The sequence below is a fragment of the Chlorocebus sabaeus genome, chromosome 27 (genome assembly GCF_047675955.1).
Source record: "Chlorocebus sabaeus isolate Y175 chromosome 27, mChlSab1.0.hap1, whole genome shotgun sequence".
Lineage (NCBI taxonomy): Eukaryota > Metazoa > Chordata > Mammalia > Primates > Cercopithecidae > Chlorocebus > Chlorocebus sabaeus.
In genome coordinates this window covers 9,214,911-9,238,056 of record NC_132930.1, presented here as the reverse complement: position 1 = coordinate 9,238,056, position 23,146 = coordinate 9,214,911, and the positions used below count along the sequence as shown (strand labels likewise).

Sequence of the window (23,146 nt, the reverse complement as noted above, 5' to 3'; positions counted from 1 at the left end):
ATAAAATTCTTTGTTCAGTGTTTGGAACATAGCAGGCACTTAAATATTAACTTTCCCCCGTTCATCTATGTAACAGAGAAATTACTACTTCATGAGGTTTCTGGGAGATTCCAGTGAGAGAATACAGTCAAGCACTCAGCATAGCATCTGGCACTTGCTTGGCACCCTGTACCACTGGCTATTCTCATTATTGTTTTTGGAAATAGTCCAAAAGTCAATTATGAATATGACATAGTCATTGCAACTCCGTGTCACTCTACACCCAATGGCTCACTCTCTTGGGCTGCCAGCAAGCCACGGGACGAAGGCATTTGGATTATACTTTCTAGCTTCTCTCATCTAGCTTGTGATCAAAAACTGGGCAAGAAAATTTGGGTCCCTTACAAACTTGATCATGTGTGAATAATGAACTTTGGCTGGCAGAGCTTGGGGACTAGAGTGATTGTTTTGAAAACAATAACCCTGACCTCTGTGGTGATGTCATTTCCTCCCATCCATCCAGTCTGTTGTGGTTTCCTTCTCTGGGAAGCTGTTCCAGAACCTTCTAGGCAGTGTTAATAGGTTCTTGTCTGACTGCTAAGTACCTACACACAACTCCACTTTAGTGCTATCATAGAGTTCTACCTCTTTGTCCCATCTTTGCACTGGATTGAGAGCTTTCTTGAAGACTCTTTATCTTTGTATTTCACTCATTGGACACTGGTATAGCAAATAATCCATCTATAGAAACACTTGGTGAATAGATTGAGACCCAGATATAAAATTTCTACCTAGGCTACCTGATCATCAATGACTGCCTTTAACTTTCTCCCAGTCTTAGTCAATATTATTCTCTCTCTCTGTTTCTGACACACACACACACACGCGCGCGCACACACACACACACACACACACACACACTTTGTATAAACAACAAACCCATCCCTAAAGACTGGGAGACCAAAGGATGGATGTATTTGCTTTCTTCAAGTATAAGATCCTCTATTACAAATTCCATCTTCCTAGGAGTCATAGAACTGAACTTAAAAGTTTTGTTTTGAAAATATATTGTCATGAGCCGGGCGCGGTGGCTCAAGCCTATAATCCCAGCACTTAGGGAGGCCGAGACGGGCGGATCACGAGGTCAGGAGATCGAGACCATCCTGGCTAACACGGTGAAACCCCGTCTCTACTAAAAATACAAAAAAACTAGCCGGGCGAGGTGGCGGGCGCCTGTAGTCCCAGCTACTCCGGAGGCTGAGGCAGGAGAATGGCGTGAACCCGGGAGGCGGAGCTTGCAGTGAGCTGAGATCCGGCCACTGCACTCCAGCCCGGGCTACAGAGCAAGACTCCGTCTCAAAAAAAAAAAAAAAAAAAAAAAGAAAATATATTGTCATGAAATGAAAGTGTGAGTATGTTAATCTACAAATAAGTGACCAATAAAGAATGTCTTAGTGGATTTTTGTCTCAGTTCCTATGTTGCTGAAATGATTTTCCAAAGATAAGAAATCTGTTGGCAAACACTTGTTCTGTCATCACTGATAAATGAGCTGCTTGTCAGAAGGAGGTCTGGCCTTGGATTCTTGTCATGGTTTCAGCATGAGATGTGGTGTGTCACGGATGTGTCCTAGTCTTGTAGGACAGGTTGAGGGTTGATGGTGTAACTTGGAGTGGAGACATTTTATCACATGGAGGAATTGTTGGCTATCGACCATGTGCTGCATAGCACCAAATTAGGCACCAAGAGCCATAAAAACAGAATATAAGACATGATCTTCAAAAGTTTTATGATGTGCTTGGGGACTGGACCCACACACACAGTGCAGTTAAGTTACAGTGTAAACTAGTGTATGAGTAAATGTAAAACCGACAAAGATTTAATCTCCAAGATTTAATAAGAGGTTAAACAAGGATACTGTTACATCTTGGGAGACAGTTAATTGGGGAGCTATAATATTAATTGACTATTACTTAAGAAAAGAATAGGTTGAGGGAAAGGGAAAATCATCTTTATAGAAAAAAACAAGCAGTTTTTTCTTTCTTTATACTTTTGTAACACTCTGGTCACAAAAATGTGTGGTTTTTGTCCCTCAAAATGACCAATTCTCCAATACCAGCTGGTTATCTTAAAGTTTAACTTAATCTCGACACTAACTGGAGATATACAGACCACACAGGTTAAGGGCTCTGTCCCACAAGACTGCCCCTGCCATTTAGATGCCAGCTGCAAGCAACAGGTCCTCAGGTGACCCACAACTTCTGTCTACTTGGCTACAAATTGGAGGCTCTCATGGCCTCCTTGGGTTTAAACATTTATCAGAATGGCTCACAGAACTCAGGAGAACATCTGTGTATTTACGGATTTATTCTAAAGGATTTGATAAAGGGTACAAACATGAACAGCCAAATGGAAGATGCAGAGGGGAAGGCATGGGGCCAAGGGAATGGGGTTTTCATTTCTTTCTGGTTGGTCCATCCTCCCAGCACCTCCACATGCCCAGCAACCCAGAATATCTTCAGATTCTGTTTCAGGGATTTTTATGGAGGCTTTGTCACTTAGGCATGATTGGTTATTTATTCCATTTCCAGCCTGTCTCCCCTTCCTGGAGGATGGGAATGGGGCTAGAAGTTGCAAGTTTCTAATTGTAGCTCGGTCTTTCTGGTAACCAGCCTCCATCTAGGAGCCTACCAAGAGTCACCTCATTAGAGCAAAAGACGCTCCTATCACCCAGGAAATTCCAAGGGATTAGGAGTTCTGCGTCAGCAACTGGGGTCAGAGACTAAATGTTAGAGTGAAAAAATGTACCTAGCATTCCTATTGCTCAGGAAATTACAAGGAGTTTAGGGACTCTGTGCCAGGAGCTGGGGATGAAGACCAAAATATGGATTTCTTAATATAATTCACAGTATCACAGCATCCTACACAGGGACAAAAGCAGGAGGGAAGGTTTGGAGTCAGGAACGAGTAGGCTGTGTTTGGCACATATAGAGGATAGGTGCCTGAAAGGGCAAGGACATCTCTTCCTTTATCCAACTGACTTTTATAAGAACCCACTTATGAGTGTGATAAGTTACTGTAAAGATGAATGCATTATGCAATCAAATAATGTAATGGTGGTGGTGGTGGGAGGGGGGGCAGCTGATCTGAAATCTAAATCCTGACTCTGTGTGGGATATAAACCTCAGATTCCCTTCAAGAAGCACATTTAGGTGGAAACCTGAATGAAGAGGAGAAATTCTTCTCTTCTACCAGGAAAGAGGAAAGGGAAATGAAAGTTGAGAAGAAACATACTCTAGGACTGAAAGAATAACATGATTGAAATCCCTATGACTGGAACAAGCTCTGTGTCTTGGAGGAATTGCAGGTAGACTTGTTTGGCCAAAAGGTAGAAAACCAGTGGGGCAATGGTATGAGATCAGTGTGGATGGAGATAAGTAGTGGGGGCAAGATTGTGCAGGGCCTTGCAAGCCATATAAGGATTTGGTGGTTTGATTCCCAAGAGCAGTGAAAATGAAGAGGATTTTGAAGAAATCAACAGCACCTGGTAGAGTATAGTGATGAATGAAAGAAAAGACAAAAAATGATTTTGGTGTTTCAGTTGAGTGGGGTCCTGATACAAGCCAGAAAGGTTCCTCTGTTTGTTGGAGAGGCCATGGTTTCAGTTTGGGCAGGTTGAGTTTGGGATATGGACAAGCCACCCAGGACCAGAGTCCTGTAGGCTGTTGGGATTGAGGGCCTGGCTCTTATGGGTGAGACGATGCATTCAACTTGCTCAAATTGGATTTGTGAGCCATTGTCAGACATCAGGGTTAAGCTGTGAGATATGGAAGCCTCTCTGAGGGAGAGGCCACATTAGGAAAGAGCCGCAGAATGAGGTCTCAGTTTGAGAAAGTCTTTGCCCTGGATCATGGGTGGGAGAAAGAGAAGCTCACAAAAGAGCTATCAGAGAGATGAGAGGAAACCCAGGAAACTGTGAGGTCATGGAAACCAAGAGGGCTAAGAAGACTTTTAAGAAGGTGGAGGTGATCTGTATCATACGGGCCCCAGTAGATATCAGTTTGAGCAAGACCTCAGAAAAGGCCTGCCTTGCTTGCAGAAGGAAGGACTGGAGACTTTTATCAATTAATATGTAGCTCTGGGAACTGCCAGTCAACTGATCATGATTCCACCTAACTGTTTTAGGTCTAGCTCATGTTTTTGTATCATTCCAACAGGCTGTTACTAGAGACCTTGTGTAATATAAACTACACGTGCAATCTCTTTCTGAAAGATTGGTAAAGAGATGAGATGAGTATGACTCAATGGCTGATTAGTAGAGCAACCATACAACCTGTCATTCAAACTGAGACACTGTTCAGAGTGAAAGTGGGTACTAACCAGATGAGATGCTGGAACAAGTGGAATCTGGGACTGACCTCAGCTAACTGGGATATATGGTCACCCCAGTTATTGATGACTTTAGACTGGTCCCTACTTGTCACCATTGCTTTGTTCAGTATTCACAAACTGATCCCTTATTTAGTCCTCATAGCAACCCCAGTGAACCTAGATCTCCCAACTGGCTTCTGTAGATAATTAGATGGAGACCCGAGGTGGTAGGGCACAATGTGTCTTTGCACTTTTTGTCTAGAGCTCTCTCTCTAACCCAGATGCTTGCTCCAGTCTCAGTAAACTTGGGTCCTTATTCCGTTACTGATTTTGGCCTTAGCAGACTGGGAAGAATTTGATAGGCTTTCTATGTAGGGTTCTCCCTTGTCCTTCTGCCAAATCACAATTGGCGACACTGACTTGGCCTGTCTCCAGCTTTTTGGCACCAAGACTCATTAAGCCTTTAAGTTCAAGTGAGGACATTTCAACCCACTCCTTTTTTGAAAAAGATCTCCAGTGAAAAAGCTGCTTTTTGTTGGAAGATTGGCCTGGCTTAGGTGGGGGCTTAGGCAAGAATTGAGTATCCCCAACAGGCTTCTGTTAGAAAGATGAAAACAGATGGAGAACATGGAAGGTGAATATGCAGGACTCATGAGGAGCAGAATGAGCCCCCAGTGTTGCCTCTTTTTTTGAATCCTCACCAAATAAATAGCCCTTGGTTCTTACTCAAAAGAGGGACTCAGCACAGTAGGGGTACTGTCTCCATTCAAACTCTTCGTTGGACATCAATTACAAAGTCTACTCTGGGAGCTGTTGTGTGCACTTGAGCATCTTGCCTTTGGAATATTCTCAAGCTCATCCATCTTTGTAAATATTCTGTTCGTTAAAAATTATATGATCCTTGTCACTTCCTTTCTCCTAATACACGCTCTTACATGACTCAGACCCAGTAGGGCATTTACAGAGTTTGTTTTGAAGCTTCCTAGAAAATGTGTTTGAAACTTATTTTAGCAGAATTGTCACTTGGAACCACTTCCTTCAACATGTGGCGATTCCCTCATCCTATTAATCTGCTCCTTAATACATCTTAAAATTCTCCTGACTTGAATCTCAGGCTAATCTTTCTCCTCCTGAACGAATTTTGACAGATATTTTAGAATGATCAATTGATTTAAGAAAATATAACAACTGGTTTAAATGTGGGCTACTCGTGTGGTAGATGAGAAACTGGCCTAGCCCATTGCCTGCCTGTGGGGTTACATGCTGGATTAGGCTTTGCTTAGATTTAAGAGGATTTAGTAACTCTAATTGTATTTCCTTAATAATCCATTTTTTGATTGTCTCTAATGGGCTGTCAGGCTTGGTGGGCTGACTTCTCATGATGAAGTATGCAAAACCCCTGCCTCACCTGTTTTGAATGTTCCCTTTGGTTACTCAAAGGAGTGGACTTTTTCTTCAATAGCCTACTAAGGACCCAGTTTATAAATGATTTTTTTTTTTTTTTTTTTTTTTTTGAGATGGAGTTTCATTCTTGTCGCCTAGGCTGGAGTACAGTGGCACGATCTCGGCTTGCTGCAACCTCTGCTTCCTGGGTTCAAGCAATTCTGCTGCTTCAGCCTTCCAAGTAGCTGGGATTACAGGCATCTGCCATCATGCCTGGCTAATTTTTGGATTTTTAGTAGAGATGGGATTTCGCCGTGTTGGGCAGGCTGGTCTCGAACTCCTGCCCTCAGGTAATCTGCCCACCTTGACCTCCCAAAGTGCTGGGATTACAGGTGTGAGCTACCGTGCTCCACCAAGTGATTTCTTTAAAAAGTTAACTGTGAAGAAATAGACTTCCTTCTTGGTATCAAGAGGTAGAAAGAGTGAATAAAAAGAAAAAGTGAAGACTGTATGTCTGAGTGATTAGCTCTAGTGCTTGGCCTTCTTTAAGCCATCGCAGACTCTGCTGGGAGGCTAACGTTCCCAAACATGGCTTCATCATGACTGGTGACCTCTTCCCAGAAGACGGGACATGATTCAAGTTCATTTGCCTGGAACGCAGTGTTCCTCTATCTGGGTGCAATGATTCTATTCAACTCATCAGCCTTGTCCATTTGCACTGGCCACAGAGGTTGATCTATTGTTCCTACGATTCTGTTTGTGCTTCCCTACTTTGTATCTTTCTTGCATTTGCTTCTAGCCACCTGGGGTGCTGTATTCCCTGTCCATTTCCATCTCCTTAAATCCCAAACACACATAGTGGGCACCTTTCCCTCCACCACAACATCCCCAGTGCTGCAACCTGAATTCAGTCTTCTGAGTGCCCATGGCTGTCACAGCCATACATATGTCATTGGCTGTGACAGCCATACATCCCGAAGTGGAGATGACAACCCTGATTTCAAGTGCTATCTCCCTCATTTCTCGTTTGAAGGAGAAATTTTGGCTGTGCCTAGAGCAAGTCATTTGTCTCACACATGGCACTACTCATGAAGTTAGATATTTTAACTTTCTATTAGATGATAAATTCCTTGAAGTAGTGACAGTGACTCACCCGTCTTTGTATGCCTAATGGTGGTTGCACATGGCAGGCATGTAGTAAGCTTTTGAAGGGAGAATGGGAAAAAGAAGAAATTAATACTTTTGAAATTATTGATATGTTTATAACTAACCAGTAAATGTATAGTAAAACACTACAATTTTAACTTGGCATGGATCATAGACATAAATGTAAGAGCTAAAACTACAAAACTCTTAGAATAAAACATGGCAGTAAATCTTTGTGACCTTGGATTAGGCAATCATTTTTTACATATAACATCAAAAATGCAAGTGACAAGAAAACATAAATCATTTGGACGATATCAAAATTAAAAACTTTTGTCCTGCAAATGATACCATCTCTCAACCCACAGAATGGGAAAAATATTTGCAAATCATATATCTGATAAGAGGCTTATATCCAAAATATATAAAGAGCTCTTATAACTCAATAATAAAAAGATAACCCAATTTAAAAATGGATAAAATATCTGAATAGACATTTCTCCAAAGAAGCTACAAAAATGACTAGTAAGTACATAAAAAAGATGTTCAACATTGTTAGTCTTGAGAGAAATGCAAATCAAATCCATGGTGAAATACCACTTCACACCTACTAGGATGGCTATAATAAAAAAGGAAGACAGTAAGAAGTGTGGCATGATGTGGAGAAATGAGAACTTTCATGCATTACTTGCAGGGTTGTAAAATGACGTAGCCATTTTGGAAAACAGTTTGGCAGTTCCTCAAAAGGTTAGACATTAAGTTACCATATGACCCAGCTGTTTTACTCCTAAGTGCATATCCAAGAGAAGTGAAAACACACATCCACACAAAATGTTCGTAGCAGCATTATTCATAATAACCAAAAGGTGGAAACACCCAAATGTCCACAGAGTGATGAATGGATAGATCAAATATGGTATATCCTTGCAATGCAATGTTATTTGACCATAAAAAGGAATGAAGCATTGATGCATGCGACAACATGGATGAACCTTGGATGAACCTTAAAAACATGATGTTAAGTGAAAGAAACCAGTCATAAAAGACTACACATTATATAATTTCATTTATATAAATGTCCAGAATAGGCAAATCTATGGAGACAGAAGGCAGATTAGTGGTTGCTTGGAGCTGGAAGTTGTGGGTGAGTAAGAGGGGAAGTGAAAAGTAATGGACTTGGGGCTTCTACTAGTGGAAGGGAAACTAAAATTAGTTTTTAGTGATGGTTGCATAATCCTGTGAATGTACAAAAATATTGAATTCTACATTTTCCATGGGTAAACTGTATGTGAATTGTATCTCAAGTTGTTGAAACATACACACACACACACAATGGAATTTAAATTTTTGACTTCAAGATGTTTAAAATGTCATCTAGAAGAATCATTCCAAGTATCATTTAGTTTATTTCTGATGTACTAGTATCATATTGTAAAGTGCTGCTTGTATTTTAGAACGTCATTGAAGAGAATGTTTCATAGATTGGTGATATTTATATTGTCTACTTCAAAAGAGATATAAAGAAAATTACAAAAATAAAACTAAAAAAGCACGTTCATTAAGATCAGAAATAGTTACATCAGACAAAGAAAGGCGATGGAGTGGAAGAACAAGAAGATGTTATTACTAAAATACTACATGGCTTTTGCATCACTTAAAACTCTTCTTCTGCTGCAGATGAAAAGGTTTTGCTTGCTGTGTGATGATTTTCCAGCCAGAGCCTCTGGCCTCAAGAACATATTCCCCAGTCCTCTGAATAAAACTGTATTTTGTATTTCTGCTGCATGCCCAGTAAAGGAGAATAATGTGTGCTGCCCAAGGGGAGATGGCCATATTGTTTTCTCCTTGCCCCATTTGTATATCCCGTAGTACATCAAAAAAGAAGGACCAAGAGACTTTACTGCTTCCTTTGGAGCCAACCAGCTCCTAACTCTTCTTTAGAGAAGAACAGGGGGACTCCACTCATTCCCATCCCCTCTTTCACAGACCAACAGGAACTTCATGCAGTAATAACTGGCGGGAAGGAACTAAAAGCCTATTAGATGATCCTTTCTCCAGTGTGGTTGCTTGGATCCAACTTTACTCTTGGTCCTGAGAGAATGATTCATATGTGATCATGATGGCTCCTGCCTGTAATCCCAGCACGTTGGGAGGCCAAGGTGGGCAGATCACCTGAAGTCAGGAGTTCAAGACCAGCCTGGTCAACATGGCAAAACCCCATTTCTACTAAAAAATATGAAAAGTTGCCGGGTGTGGTGGTGCATGCCTGTAATCCCAGCTACTTGGGAGGCTAAGGCAGGAGAATTGCTTGAATTCGGTAGATGGAGGTTCCAGTGAGCCGAGATCGTGCCACTGCACTCTAGCCTGGGTGACAGAGAGAGACTCCATCTAAAAAAAAAAAAAAAAAAAAAAAAAAGAATTACTAACGACAACAAAAGTTGTAAAATCGTTAGCAGATCTAAAGTCTGTGATAGTTCCAAAACTGATGTTTTGAGTCATTCCCAATACTTTATAATGTTGCTCATTTCATTAACAATTCACTCAACAAACAAAGATTGAGGCCCTACCAAGGACTGGTCCTTATACTAGAACTGGAGTTACAGAGAGGACTAACTCTTTGCCTGATGAAGAAGCCAGATAGTTTCTGTGATGTGTGATAAATAGGGAAGCCAAACAGTGTTGGGACCCAGAGGTGGAAGGTACAGTCTCTACTTAAGAAATGGTTCGGTGAGGAGGTAACATTTAAACTGGGTTTTGAAGGATGAGTAGGAGTTCACTAGGCCACAAAGGAGTGAGAGGAGGCCTGTGGGAAAGGCAGTTCAGGGGAGGAAGCAGTAAGCATGTGAAAGTGCCTAGCTATATGAAGAGGCTTTGCATGCTCGGGGTCAAAGGCTAGGACAAGTGTGAGGTGGGGCAGACTAGAGGTGAGAGGTAGGTATCAGGTCAGTTTGTGAACAGTCTTGAATAGCATGGTAAGGACTTTCAACAGCATCCAGTGAGCAATAGGCAGCCAGCACAGTCTCTATACAGAAGAGCAATGGATTTGCTTTTTAGACAATTACCTCTGCTGGCAATGGAGACTTTTGATTGCTTTCTGCTGTGCCCCAAATACAAATAGGTGTATAAAATACCATACCTCCCAAGGAGCAGCAGAAATGCTTACCGCACCTATCTTGCTATGCCTGTCCTTAGTTTACATCCTTACTATGCACATCTACATCTCAGAAGTTCTCTTCCAAGTTACTTGTTTAGAACTTGGAAGTTATTTCCCTATAGAAGCAGTGTTCTTCACAAAGTCTGACGTAACCCAAACCACATCTGAGATTGTGTCAGCCCCACTGTTGAACCCAGCCTTGTGAGTGTGTCTGGACTTAGCTGGTGTTGGGTAAACGTTTGATAACGAGATGTGGAATGAATAGGAAGTAGATTAAGAATTCTTATGGCCACATTGGGAGCAGACTCTCCTTTCTCTGCAGCTGTTGGCTTGTCCTCATCATCTTCAGGACGGCAAGTGAGGCTGGGGAGATGGGAGCCTTGAAAAGAGTTAAAGTCCGATTTTGGCAGAACACAGGGCCGGAGCCAGCTGTGGCTGCAGTGATCATGCAGCCGGGTCTGTCTTTGGAGCTTCTTTCTGCCTTTCCTTTGTCGGCATCCTTCCTTCCTTCCTCCCCATCCCCAGCTTTTCTATTGCCTTCCGCCTGTCCAGAGACTACGCCCACAGAGGCCTGTGCTTCAGAAGGATTGGCATTGTCTCCTTCCCTCACTGCTGTTCTTTCATTGCTTCTAACCTAGCTTTAGCCACAGGCAGGATGCTCAGGAAGAGAAGTGAGCCAATGATCAACACAGCCAATTTTCACCAGCGGGAGGACTGCATTGAAATCTGGAGAAGATGATAATAATGCCTGCCATTTATGAAGTGCATATTGTACACCAGGCCTGTGCCAAGTGCATTAGATGCATTGGTTTACTTATTCCACATTCTCAAGCTATACTAGTAGGTATTTTTGTCTCCATTTGAAAGAGGAAGAAACTGAGGCTTGTGGATGTCAAATGCGTAAGTAACTTGCCTAGTGAGTTACAGGGCTAGGATTTGAACCCAGATCTTTCTGTTTCTGGAGCCTCCTGCTGTTCTTGGAATTTTATGGATCCCAATCCTGGAACACTTTGTTCTGAGAACTTCTTGCTAAAGAAGAGTTGGGAGCTGGCTGTATATTCCACCTTAAGACTGGATACAGAAATCTTCAGAGCTGCCTCACAGCAATTTCACCTTCTGAGTTTTCTCTCCACCCTCTTGATAGCAAACCCAGCAATAACTAGGTTTTAGCTGTGCAAAGGAAATACTAATTATAGTCATTTAAACATAATTACGACATAGCACAATGATGATTGCACATATCATTGCCTATGTCAGAGTAACTTTAGTCTCCATTTTATTTAGTTATACTAAGTTCTTTTCATGTGTTGGCAGCTTTCATGGTTCATTGATCATGTATGTCATCCTAAGCTTGTAGCTTATAAAAGCAGGGAGAGTCTTGAGTGGGAAAGGCAGTTTGGGGGTGATTGGGCTTGATTACCAGGTGAAGGCATTTGAAAGGCATCCTGTGGCACTTGGGTGCCTGGAAGTCTTTGGAAGAGGGAAGGAGCCTGGCCAGAGCCAGGTTTTAGCAGTGGTCAGTTTGGGTGCAGTAGGCCTATGGATTAGGATGGCGGAGACTGGTGGCTAGAGATTATCTGTAGAAATGCAGAAAGTGAAGCATCATAGAAAAGCACTCTCTTCAGATTTAGAAACCCGAGTTTATAATCCCAACTCTACTGCTTAGGACCTCTGATCTCAGACATGTGCCTTCACCTCCCGGGGACAGTTCCTTTACTCCTTATCTAGATTATTTGATTTTATTTTTATGCCTTTTCTAGTTCCCAAAGTCCATACTTTCCGGACAGCAAGAATAGTTATGCAAAGGACGGACTGTAAAAGAGATGGGAAATGGATCAAAGCACTCTGAAGATATTCAAATAATTGCTGTCTGTTCCTTCCCATGCTTATAGTATGGATAATTTCATTAGTGTTGGTATTTTAGTATTAAGAGGGATGTGACAGGCAAGAAGAGGTTTTATTTTTCCCCCTAGAAAATGTGGGAAAATGGGTCCATTTGTTTACAGTATCCCAAATTTTAGCTCTTCTTCCTTCTGCTGCCATCCCGGCAAGATCCAGAGGAAAGCATGTGCCCAGGTGTTAAACTTCACATTCTGGAACAGGATTTTCTTGAGTACCGTTTACCTGGGTAAAGGCCTCCTGCAGAGGTATAACAGTCAAGATAGCACTGGGTGCTGTAAGTAATAAACCCCTAAATCTTAGTGGTTTAACACTGTGGAAATGTATTTCCACTCTTGTATGGCCTAATGTTGGCAACAGGGAAGGATGGAGACAACTCTGCTTTAGGCAGTTATTTAGGGACACCAGCTAATAGAGACTCCATCTTCAACACACAACTTCCGAGGACTTCCAGATGTCAACATCTAACTAGTAAATGTGGAGGAGAGAGAATGGAGAATTGTTTGAGAGGGTTTTTAGGGCCAGGCCTGCATGTGATAGAATTACTTCTGCTTGTGCTCCATTGTCCGGCACTCTATTATATAGCCACAGCAAATTGCAAAGGACGCTGGGCAATAAAGTCCAGTGTGTGCCTGAGACAGCAGGAAGATAAGTATGGTGAGCAGTCTCTGTCACAGGTGCTGTGTTAGAATACTAACAGCACTACTGAGCCCTAGAAACTCACGGGGTCAGGCCCAACTTCTTGGAATTCGAAATCTACAAAAACCTTCTAAAGCTCCTATGATCTCTTCTTACGTGTGCTCCAGGCAAGTGGCTTAAGTGTGACCTACATTTCACACATTCTGAACCATGCACAGCACCCCACAAGCATTTGGTAGATATTGATGGCAGCTTGCGTTCCAACACTCTTGTTCATTTGAAACTCCTCTTTGTTTCATGTTTCACTTTTCCCTATATTTTAGTCAGATTTTCTTGATCTCAGAGGATTTGTTAGTTTTCCTGGTTTTGCCTGGACAACTCCAGAAAGAAATCTTTTAAAATGACATCTGTAACAGGTTTATGGTCAAGGTTAAATTGATCTCATGCTTATGCCATGTTATGTTAAATGAAAGTGCATATACTTTCATCCAGGGTACATAGTCAAACCCAGAAAGTGATCAAGGAAACCACATAGAAAAACACTATTGAGCCAAATTAAAAGGGACACAAAGTGGGTAATTTTGTGATCATAGTTGCCTATTGCAGCTGTACAAACCAAGCTAATGAGATGATGATGTAATCTCTTGTTGCAAAGAATAAAGTGATTTCCTATGAGATTAAGCATGAACTTTCCAACCTTGTGTTTAAGATTTAGGTGGCTCTTCTGTTCTTCCCCAAAATCTAGGATAATTATTAGAATTAAATTTCTGAGCTGAATAACTTACAGAGTAAGCTCAATCCTTTTTAAATTTGCAATGCTTTCAGAATTTTACATTTAATGTTCACATTAAAGTCCGATAACATATAAGCTGCCCATTGCTATAATTCCTAATGTCTAGATGGTCTCATAAGGTACCATTTTGTAGCACTATTCTTAGTGCTGTGCTCCTTGAAGAGCTACTATATGGACTGTTGGAAGAGTCTGTCTGAAACAGAACTTCTCTCTTGCAGAGTAGGGCTTTGAGGTTGTTTGTTTGTTTTTTAAGTTGCAGGTAGAAAAAAAGTCTTCACTTTGTATTTCATAATCACTAAATGATGACTGAGAGACTACCACATGCTGGATATTAGGGGTGCAAAGAGTTATTAAATACAGTCTGTGGTTGAATCGGAACTTTAGCATCATTCCTGGGTGTCTCAACAATCGTTTCTTTTTTGTTGTTGTTAATTTACTTTACGTTCTGGGATACATGTGCAGAACGTGCAGGTTCGTTACATAGGTATACTAGTGCCATGGTGGTTTGCTGCACCTATTAACCTGTCATCTAGGTTTTAAGCCCCAAATGCATTAGGTATTTGTCCTAATGCTCTCCCTCTTCTTGCCCCCCACCCCCTGACAGGCCCTGGTGTGTGGTGTTCCCCTTCCTGTGTCCATGTGTTCTCATTGTTCAATTCCCACTTGTAAGTGAGAACATGTGGTGTTTGGTTTTCTCTTCCTGTGTTAGTTTGGTGAGGATGATGGTTTCCAGCTTCATCCATGTCCCTGCAAAGGACATGAACACATTCTTTTTTATGGCTGCACAGTATTCCATGGTGTATATGTGCCACGTTTTCTTTATCCAGTCTGTCACTGATGGGCATTTGGGTTGGTTCCAAGTCTTTGCTATTGTAAATAGTGCTGCAATAAACCTACATGTGCAGCATTCCATTTGAACAATTGTTTCTTAATCTTTTAAGAACTGTGTTCTATAGAATGTGTGCAAAGCATATCTTTAATTCACCTTCCCAAAAATTAAGATGGCCATGCATTAGGATGTATGACAGTGAGACACATATGTGCACCGTACTGTTCTTCCCGTGGGTTTTTAATCCACTAGTGAGCATGCCCCACGAGGGGGAGACGGGGGAGACCTAGGGTCTTCCCTGCCTTTCTTCGTATTCCCAGAACCCAGCTTCAGACCAGACATCATGCGTGCCCAATAAATGCTTGCTGAGTATATGAAAGAACATAGGCGTAGGCTTACTTGAAATGGGTTGTAGTGTTTTTCAGATTTAGAATATAAAAGTTTAGTAGACACCATTTCATTTTTGTCATAAAATTAACATTTATTTTTGATTACTCTCAGTGCCATTAGCTTGTTTCATAATTAAGGATTATCCAAGATCATAGCTTTTCTTCCTGTTTCTAGTTGTTTCTCAGCTGGTGTATGCTAGACAAGCTATAGACATTTGTTGACTTGATTCATTTATGTGAGATGTTTATCTAAAGGTGGCCAGAGAAAGAGAACAAGCAAAACTTATTTTTATTTTGGGTTTTAGCAACTGGCTAATAGGAACATTGAAACTAACATAGCTTGCAGTTACCTAGCAAAAAGGGAAATGCTCAGTATAGGAAGTGAATGAATTTGCAAGTTTCCATTTATCAAATGCTAGCAACAGACATCTCCCCACTGGATTCTCACCCTAATCCTGAATGGGAGGCAAAGCTTATTTTAAATCCCCATTTTATGAAATGGAAAACTGAGAAGAACCTCATTAAGAAACCTTTCAGTAACTCATAGCTAATATGTGTAGGATTCAACTTTAAAACCTAGGCTACTGACTCCAAATTCACTGTCTCTTTTTCATCAAGCTGAATGTTATAAGTTATTGGTGATGTTTTATCTATGCTCTCTGATACCTATGATTTTTCATAAGCAGAAATTTTCTATATGCATATAGTTGTAACTTTTTTACCTATTTGCAAACAGTGATGTTTTGAAAATATAAATCAGATTATCTCAGTCTCTGTTTTACAAGTCTTCTTATGCTTCGCATTGAACTTAAGATAAAAAATCTAGATGCCTTACCTGGGCCTGGATTTTGCTTACACCGTGGCCCTCTAGTCCCAGACCTCTTCCTTCTATTCACTCTGCTCAGCTACATTGGCCTTCTGGTTGTCTCTTGAATATACCAAGCCCACTCCTACCTCAAAGCCTTTCTGCTGACTGTTCAATCTGCCTGGAACTCTTGTCCTCCAGTCTCTCGTTGGCTAATTCCTTTGTATCATTCAACTTTTTTCTTAAATGTGACCTCCCCAGCAGCCTTCAGACCATACAATTAGAGTACCACTGTGTGGCCTATTACTGCACTTGTGTGCTATCTGAAATTTTCTTCTCATTTATTTACCTGTTTTCTGTTCCCCCCACTGCCCCATCCACTCACTGTAACAAGATTACAAATTTCAAAGAATAAGAACTTTGCTTGTCTTGTTCACTGTTGCCCTTCCTGTGCCTAGAATAGTGGACAACACATAGCAGGCACTTGATCAAGGATATTGGATAAACAGTAAATATCTGAAAATAGTTTCTTCTCATTGGCTCTTACATTTTTGACATTTAAAAATTTTCTTTATTTTTGTTGTAGTTTTGGGTATATTTAGCACAGAAGACATGGGATGGTACAAATGCCTAATAGTTTTGTTGTGTAGGATTATGCTAATTTTCCAGAAAATTCACCTTTTGATGAATACAAAGATGATCTCCTACCAGACAGAGAGAACAGACTACCTGTTAAGACCTTTAGCCATATGTTTTGGGAACCACAGGCAGGAAATTGGCATAGGGTTCTGCTGAGTGGAGATATTCCTCCAAGTGGATGACAGCATCCTTTCCTCTGGAATTCCTGGTGATGAGGTTGCAGGTCATCGTAGAGGGAACTTGGATCCTATGTGTCTTACACTTCACCAACAGACACTGTCTTCCATTTTCCTTTTATTTCCACCTGGTGTTGATATTATCCCATTGTATTTAGGTAGTATTTGTTTGGGTTTTTTATTTTTGTATTTTGTTTTGAATTACGCTTTGATGACACATACTGAGGTTGGACTTTCTAAAGCACCAAACTGTGATATAAAATGGCCTAAGAGGTGAAAACTGTCCCAGCTGTGCTTCAGATTAGCTGTGCATGTCTTTGGGGTTCATTTTTTCTTCTACAAAAATGGTGGGACACATACATGACCTGTCTCTACAGGGCAGGACTTTTGGGAAATAATGCACCCCAGAAGTTATATAAATATAACATACCATGATCAGCATAATCACTTTAAAGCATGTCATCAATAAGTATTTACTGAAAATATTTATATTTTAGCTTATATAGGATGGCATAGTGGTTTTTAATAAAATTGCAAGTGAATATCCTTGACTCTTACTCAAAAAATCTCTTACACAAAAAATGTCCTTGGTTTAACACAAAATACAAGATAAGCAGGTGTTGAACATTTCAACAATGTGAATTCAATGTTATCTTTTATTGTTGTGTATTATAAGCAGAGCACAGGATTGGAGCAATGTTTACCAGAAAAAAAATACAGCTGTCTCAGTCTTGAAAGTGAACATGATGGCTTTTTATTGTTTAATTTACTGTAAAACAATGTGAGAGAGATCATAGTTTCTGCTTCTTTTAAGTAAGGCCTATTGTTATAGGTCAGTTGATTGATTGATTGATTTTTTTCCCAATCTTCCCTTTGTGTGATAGGGAAGATTCTGCTATGTAAGTGTAATTTTTACAAAGGATGAATACTATGAAATATTAAAAACAGCTTAAAAATCTAAATATATGTAAAAGAGGAGTTTTGGGGCCAATATTAATATAGTTCTTAGATATAAAGGACAAAAAGCATACCTCTTTAAAAGATAATTTTTAAATAATGAATTTTGGGGTAGGACATTTTGTTATTTTTTCTACTTTGCCTAATTAACAACAAGGCTCAGATCTTAGTCTGTCTGGTAGCAATGGTATTTCATCTTATTAGGAAAATCTAAAACTATTAGACAGAATGGTTAATCTGCCAGCTCTGTAGTCATTAGTGGTCCGCAGCTATTGAAAAGGGCTTAGCTCCATATGTATGGATAAGGAGTCTCCAAGGTAAATTGTTCAACCTCCAAAATACATTGTTAAGTGAAAAGCAACGTGTAGGACAGTGTGTACTATATGCTACACATATATATTTTTAAATTCTATGTATTTTTTAAAAATAAATTCTCCTCTGGAAAGTCTTTCAGGTTGCCTTCAGAGAGTAGACTGGAGTCCTGTGGTACAAAGGTGACAGTAAGATATTTTACTGTATATCCTTTTGATGTTTTTGAATTGTCAACTACTGTACACAAATATTATCTTAAAATTCAGTTTAAAATGACACTGTTAAAAACTAGTAAGGAAAGTAATGTATCTCAGAAAAGCAAAAGTAGTGAGTAAAAGAATTTTGTACATTTAAAAATGTGACTTTGGAGATATCTATCTGTGTATTTTAAACCTGGAGATTTGGGATATTTACACCACCTGATAGAAAGCACTGATCTAAGAAATTTGGGTTCTGGGCCCGAGTGTGCTACTAATCAGCTCTGGGGAAGTCACTCAGACTTCAATTCAGACTTCACCAGGCTTCAGTTTTCTGAACTATAAAATGAGAAGAGTGAACAAATTGCCTTCCAACTGGTGACACCAATAATTCAAAAATAAGTTATAAAGAAACATTTTTAAAAGGTTAAATTTATGGTTAAAAAATAAATGCATTCCTGAAAAGAGCAGCCAGCTTGGCTCTCCGTGGGCAAAACAGTGCTTGTGCACTGTGAGTACTGCCTCTTGGTGGCAGCATGTTGGAATTGCCATGAAAATTACTGAGAGCAGCCAATTAATCTTGCATGCAAAAATGGAATATCCTGTCACAATCACTGTATGGACATTTCTCAACATATAAATATATAGTGGTATCAAAGTCAAAGATAGTTTAAATTCAAGACTATTAAATCATTTGAAAAATTTTTGTTACTGATCTGTAGAAATCTGGCAAGCATAGGTTCTTTATAATTTGTTATAACCTTGGATTGCATGAATTTTAACAGAGGTCAGCAAACTTTTTCCATAAAGCACCAAATAGTGAAGATTGTATGCTTTGTGGCCCCTCAGGTCTCCATTGTAACTACTCAACTCTGCAGTTGTAGCACAAAAGTAGCCATAGACAATATGTAAATGAATGAGGATGGTTATATTCCTGTTCCAGTAAGACTTTATTTATAAGTACAGGTGTTGGACCAGATTTGGCCCAGGGATTGTAGTTTGTTGACCTCTCAATTATAATACACTCCTACCCTAAGTTTCTCTTTGCACAGTATTCTAAGTTACCTAATTGCCTGATTCCCGAATGTGGAAATAATATTCTACATTCTCCAGCCCCTTACCTTCAATCACTTATTTATGAATAACCTACTTTGCATATGCTACACTTTACCCAATTACCCCAGTGCTAACCACATTTTAGTTTTATAAGTTGCTTTCCTTGTTTCTGTTCACTCTGGATTTTTATGTCCTGAAAACAAGCAATGATAGTTGTTTCTCTTGCATTCCCTTGCTTTTGTAACCATTGTTATATAATTTCAATCTTTAGCTGAAAATCTTTTGCTCAAATATCTTTTGTACCTAGGGACTCTTGGTCAGCCTTGTTTAAAATCTTCAGAATGTGATTGGCTAACCTCTTATTAAACATATTCTTCCCTTTATAAAGTGAAGCTCAACCACTTTGAAAAAGCCACTCTCCTCAAAGAGCAAGTAGGGTCTGACTTAGAATTTGTCTTGGCAAATCGTTTGTAAAGATAGATACTGGTCTTTGAATTTAGTGCATCCCTGGAGAGACCCCTGTCTTAGCCAGGAAAATTGGCAACAAGCTTTACCTGAGTTGTAATACCTGGCTCCAGTTCCAGATAATTCCTTCACAACCTCAATCCAGCTCTCCCCCTTGTCCTTTTCCTTGAAGCCCTCTTCAGTCTCTACCCTTTCTCCTCTCTCACCATTTCTAAATTCTAAAACTTTACCTACCACGGACCAACTTGATATTGGCAAAGCTCTTCACTTATATGCATGAAAGCTGATAGATTATTGAGATTTACTACATGCTTTGAATTCACTGCTTTTCCTATCCAGCAATTTAGCTGTAGCCCTGGATAAAGGTGATTTGTGTGATCCATCTTGCTTTATGTCTCACTTGACATTCTGCCTTTTTCATGACAGGTTGCTGAATGCTATAAAGCCAGGACTTGTTAAAAAGATCAATAGATTGCCTACCCCCATTGCAGGACTGGTGAGTATGTGGAATTGAGATTTATTTTCCAATATTCCTTTGCTCTAACCTAGGGGTCATGACAGTACCATTTATTACAGTTCTCTCCCACAATATATATTCCACTTGAATGAGAACGCATTGAATCCATTAAACGAAGAGGTCACTTAAAATGAAAGATTGCAGTCATGCCTAAATGGCATGTTAATCTTTGTTGGTGTTTTTTCCATGAGTGATAAGGACCTTCATTCTCAAAGAGCTAAATTTGTTTTGGGGTGAGAGGCTGATAATTAGGTTGACCCTTGGGGGAGGAATGTGATTTTAATTACATTTTCTCATTTCAGTTCATCACTGCGTTCCACTAGAATGGAGGGTAGGGGAGGTAGAGAGAAAGAGAATTTTAAGAGAAAACAATAGTGTCATAATAAATTGCTGTTTTCAATATTATAATCTACTTGGGTTTAAATACCACAATTGTAGATCAACTATTCTGAAGACATACTGGGACACTAAGGTGGTCTGACATCATCTGGAAAACTGTTTAAACAGAAGCTTTGCCCTTCTGAACTTATCCACATAAAATCTAAAACTTACATGTTCATATGTGGTTAGAAGCAGAATATTTTTTTCATGCATTGATATGTCTTATAATTCTTGGCAACTAATTTTAATTGCTTCGTCGATGTTGCCTTTGTGTAGAAAAAGGAAAGAAGTAAAAGATCAGGAAGACAATCAAATTTCAGTTTCGGAAGGAATTGGCATATATGTGTGTGCGCGTGCACACGCACGCACACAGAAAGAGAGAGCTGAGGAAGTATATAGCTTGGTAATGACTCACTGATTGTTTCCATTGTGATCGCCTTCTGCGCATGTGGTTTTGCAGAAAGCAATGAGAAGAATGTCAAGAATTTAAGCAGGATCCTACATAGACCTTACTGATTATTGTTAAAAAGCTTCTTAGCCATATCACAATGACTAATTGAAATTAGATGTGACAAAAAACCAATTGTGTTTGAGAACTGTGAGGGGTCCTTGGAGGAAGGTACATGGTTTCAGCAGATTGAATGAAATAGATGTTTTCTTGAAGAACTGCCATTTCTGCAGATGCATTTTATTCCCCATATTGGTTGGTAGTGAACTGGTGATTAGTCATTAAAAATCCTTCTAATTTTGTTCTTCAGAATCATGTAACCAAGTAAGTTAATATCGAGATAGATACATATATTTGGAAGGAATATATTTGAATAGTTCCATATAATAAATAATATATGAGTATTATATATTAATGTATACATATATCAATTATTTTAAAACATTTAGTAAATTCGCCTCTTCTAAATGTTAAAGCCAAGGTCTTAATGATCCTGATGAATATCTGTCCCTAAGCCTATGGCAACTTTGGACCTTGGAGCTCTGGGGTTTAATGTTATAGAAGCAAAATTTGCAGCATAAAACTAAGGAAGGCCCCAGGAAGATCCAGATGAGGAGAAACAAGTCGCTCCCAGTTCAGTAGCTAAAGAGAAAAGGCTTTCGAAACCTCAATTTAAAATGGAAGTCGTAAATAATTTTAGTAAAATTAACTCTTAGGGGCACATGCATTTGTCTTTATATTATTTCCTATCACGGATCAAATGTTGTTTCTCACATATTGCCTCTGTCTTGGAGAATTCGGGCAACTTGATACAAGAAGGCAAGGTGACCTCATCTTCTTTCCTTCTATTTATGTTCTTGACTAGTATTCCTCTACTTTCTTTTTTCATTTGGATTTCCTTTTCACTTTGTCCTTGCTATTGCTTTTTGTTTTTTTTGCCCTTTTTCAGTGAACACCTCCCCTACTTACCTTCACCCTGTATTAGTTATATTTTATTTACTAATTTATTATCTTTAGTCCAAAAAAATACTTTCTTAAGTCACCTACTACCCATTCACTAGTGACTACTGAATCTACAAATCTGGTCAAACTCTTTTCCTTTGCTCCATTTGCCTTCAGATCAACATTTCCACAAAAAGCAGAGCGCTAGTTGTGGCCCTGGTGGGAAACAGATTGCCACCCCACAACCCCCTGTTATGTTCATGTACTTCCAGGGTTCTCACGTCGTGCCTGTGCCTCCCTTTCTACACTCATGTTCTTGTCTGTGTCCATGACTTCAGCTCTCCATGATATGGACCCAAAGCAGCATTTCTCATCAAGTACTCCCTCCTGAACTCCAGACCTGGTGTTCTGTCTATTGGACAGTTCCATCCGGATTTCCTACAAGCACCTCAAACTTAAAATATTCAAATGAGACTTGAATGACCAGTCCCGTGCACCTATTTCCCAATGTCAGTGAAGGCATCATAGACATGCAGTTGCACCAGTTCAACTATCAAAGAATTTTCCCATCTATCTACTTGTCTGTATTTCCTTGGCCACTGCCCCAGAGCAGGCCATCCTCATCTCTTGCCTGGACTATAATAGTTGACTCACAGTTCCACAAACACTCTTCACTCCCATGAATGATGCCTTTTCTTGTGATATGTGTTATTCATTGAATGTTTTCCCCCTGCTCTTTTTGACAAAATTATATTTGTCTATCAAGATCTAACACAGACTAACACATCTTTTAAGTTAAAAAATAAAAAATTAAATAAAACTAAAGATCTAACACAAAGCAGCCTCGTTTGTGAAACCTTTAATATTTATAGTCCATTATGGTCTTTTATTATAGAATACAGAGAATATCCCCTGGTATAGGAGAAAATGAGTTAATACTTGAGAGACAGAAAAGTCAGCTCTGTTTTGAAATATGTTTTGGAAAGTAAGATTTTGAATAACTATGGTTAACAGTTTGAAATTAAAGGCCTGTAAATGGTTTCGTATTCATATTAAGACAGTATGTCTTTAAGTAGTTGGCCATGATCAAACTTACCCATATCTATAATGGGTCTGAATGATGTTAGATGTCCTGGCGATGCACTAAGAAATCACAACAGTTCTCAGGAAACAATCTGACAAATCTACATTCAGGGATATACTGCAAAACAGCCGGCCTGTCCTCTTCACCACTGTCAGCATCATTTAAAATACTGCCCCATCCCCAAAAGGCTGGACAACTGTTGTAGATTAAAGATGACTAAAGAAATATGACAGCCTCATGCAGTGCATGATCCTTAATTGGGAAAAAGCAACTATAATAGACATTACTGAGACAATTGGGGAAATTTAAGTATAAATTGAGTATTAGATAATAGTATTCTCTCAGTGTTATATTTCCTGTATGTGATAGTTGTCTTTGTGTATAGAGGAGAATACTCTTGATCTTAGACAGCAAATATATATGCTGTATTCTGAGATGAAATGTCGTGATGTATACAACCAATCCTGAATATGTTTAGCAAAAAATTCTGGGTACATAATATATAATTTCATATACACAGAGATAAGAAGGAAGGAAGGAAAGGAAGGAAGGGAGGGAGGAAGGAAGGGAAGAAGGGTGGAAATGTG

The 23,146-nt window shown here is 39.6% G+C and overlaps 1 protein-coding gene across 16 annotated transcripts in view; it reads left to right on the top strand.

Annotated features, from left to right (window-relative positions):
* Window positions 1-23,146, top strand: part of LIMCH1 (LIM and calponin homology domains 1) — a 342,754-nt gene that overhangs the window by 146,002 nt on the left and 173,606 nt on the right. For all 16 annotated transcript variants that reach the window (XM_008017546.3, XM_038008594.2, XM_008017545.3 and 13 more), the window contains exon 3: window positions 19,614-19,683. In XM_008017546.3, coding sequence (XP_008015737.3) covers window positions 19,614-19,683 — 70 coding nt within the window. The remainder of the gene's footprint in view (window positions 1-19,613; window positions 19,684-23,146) is intronic.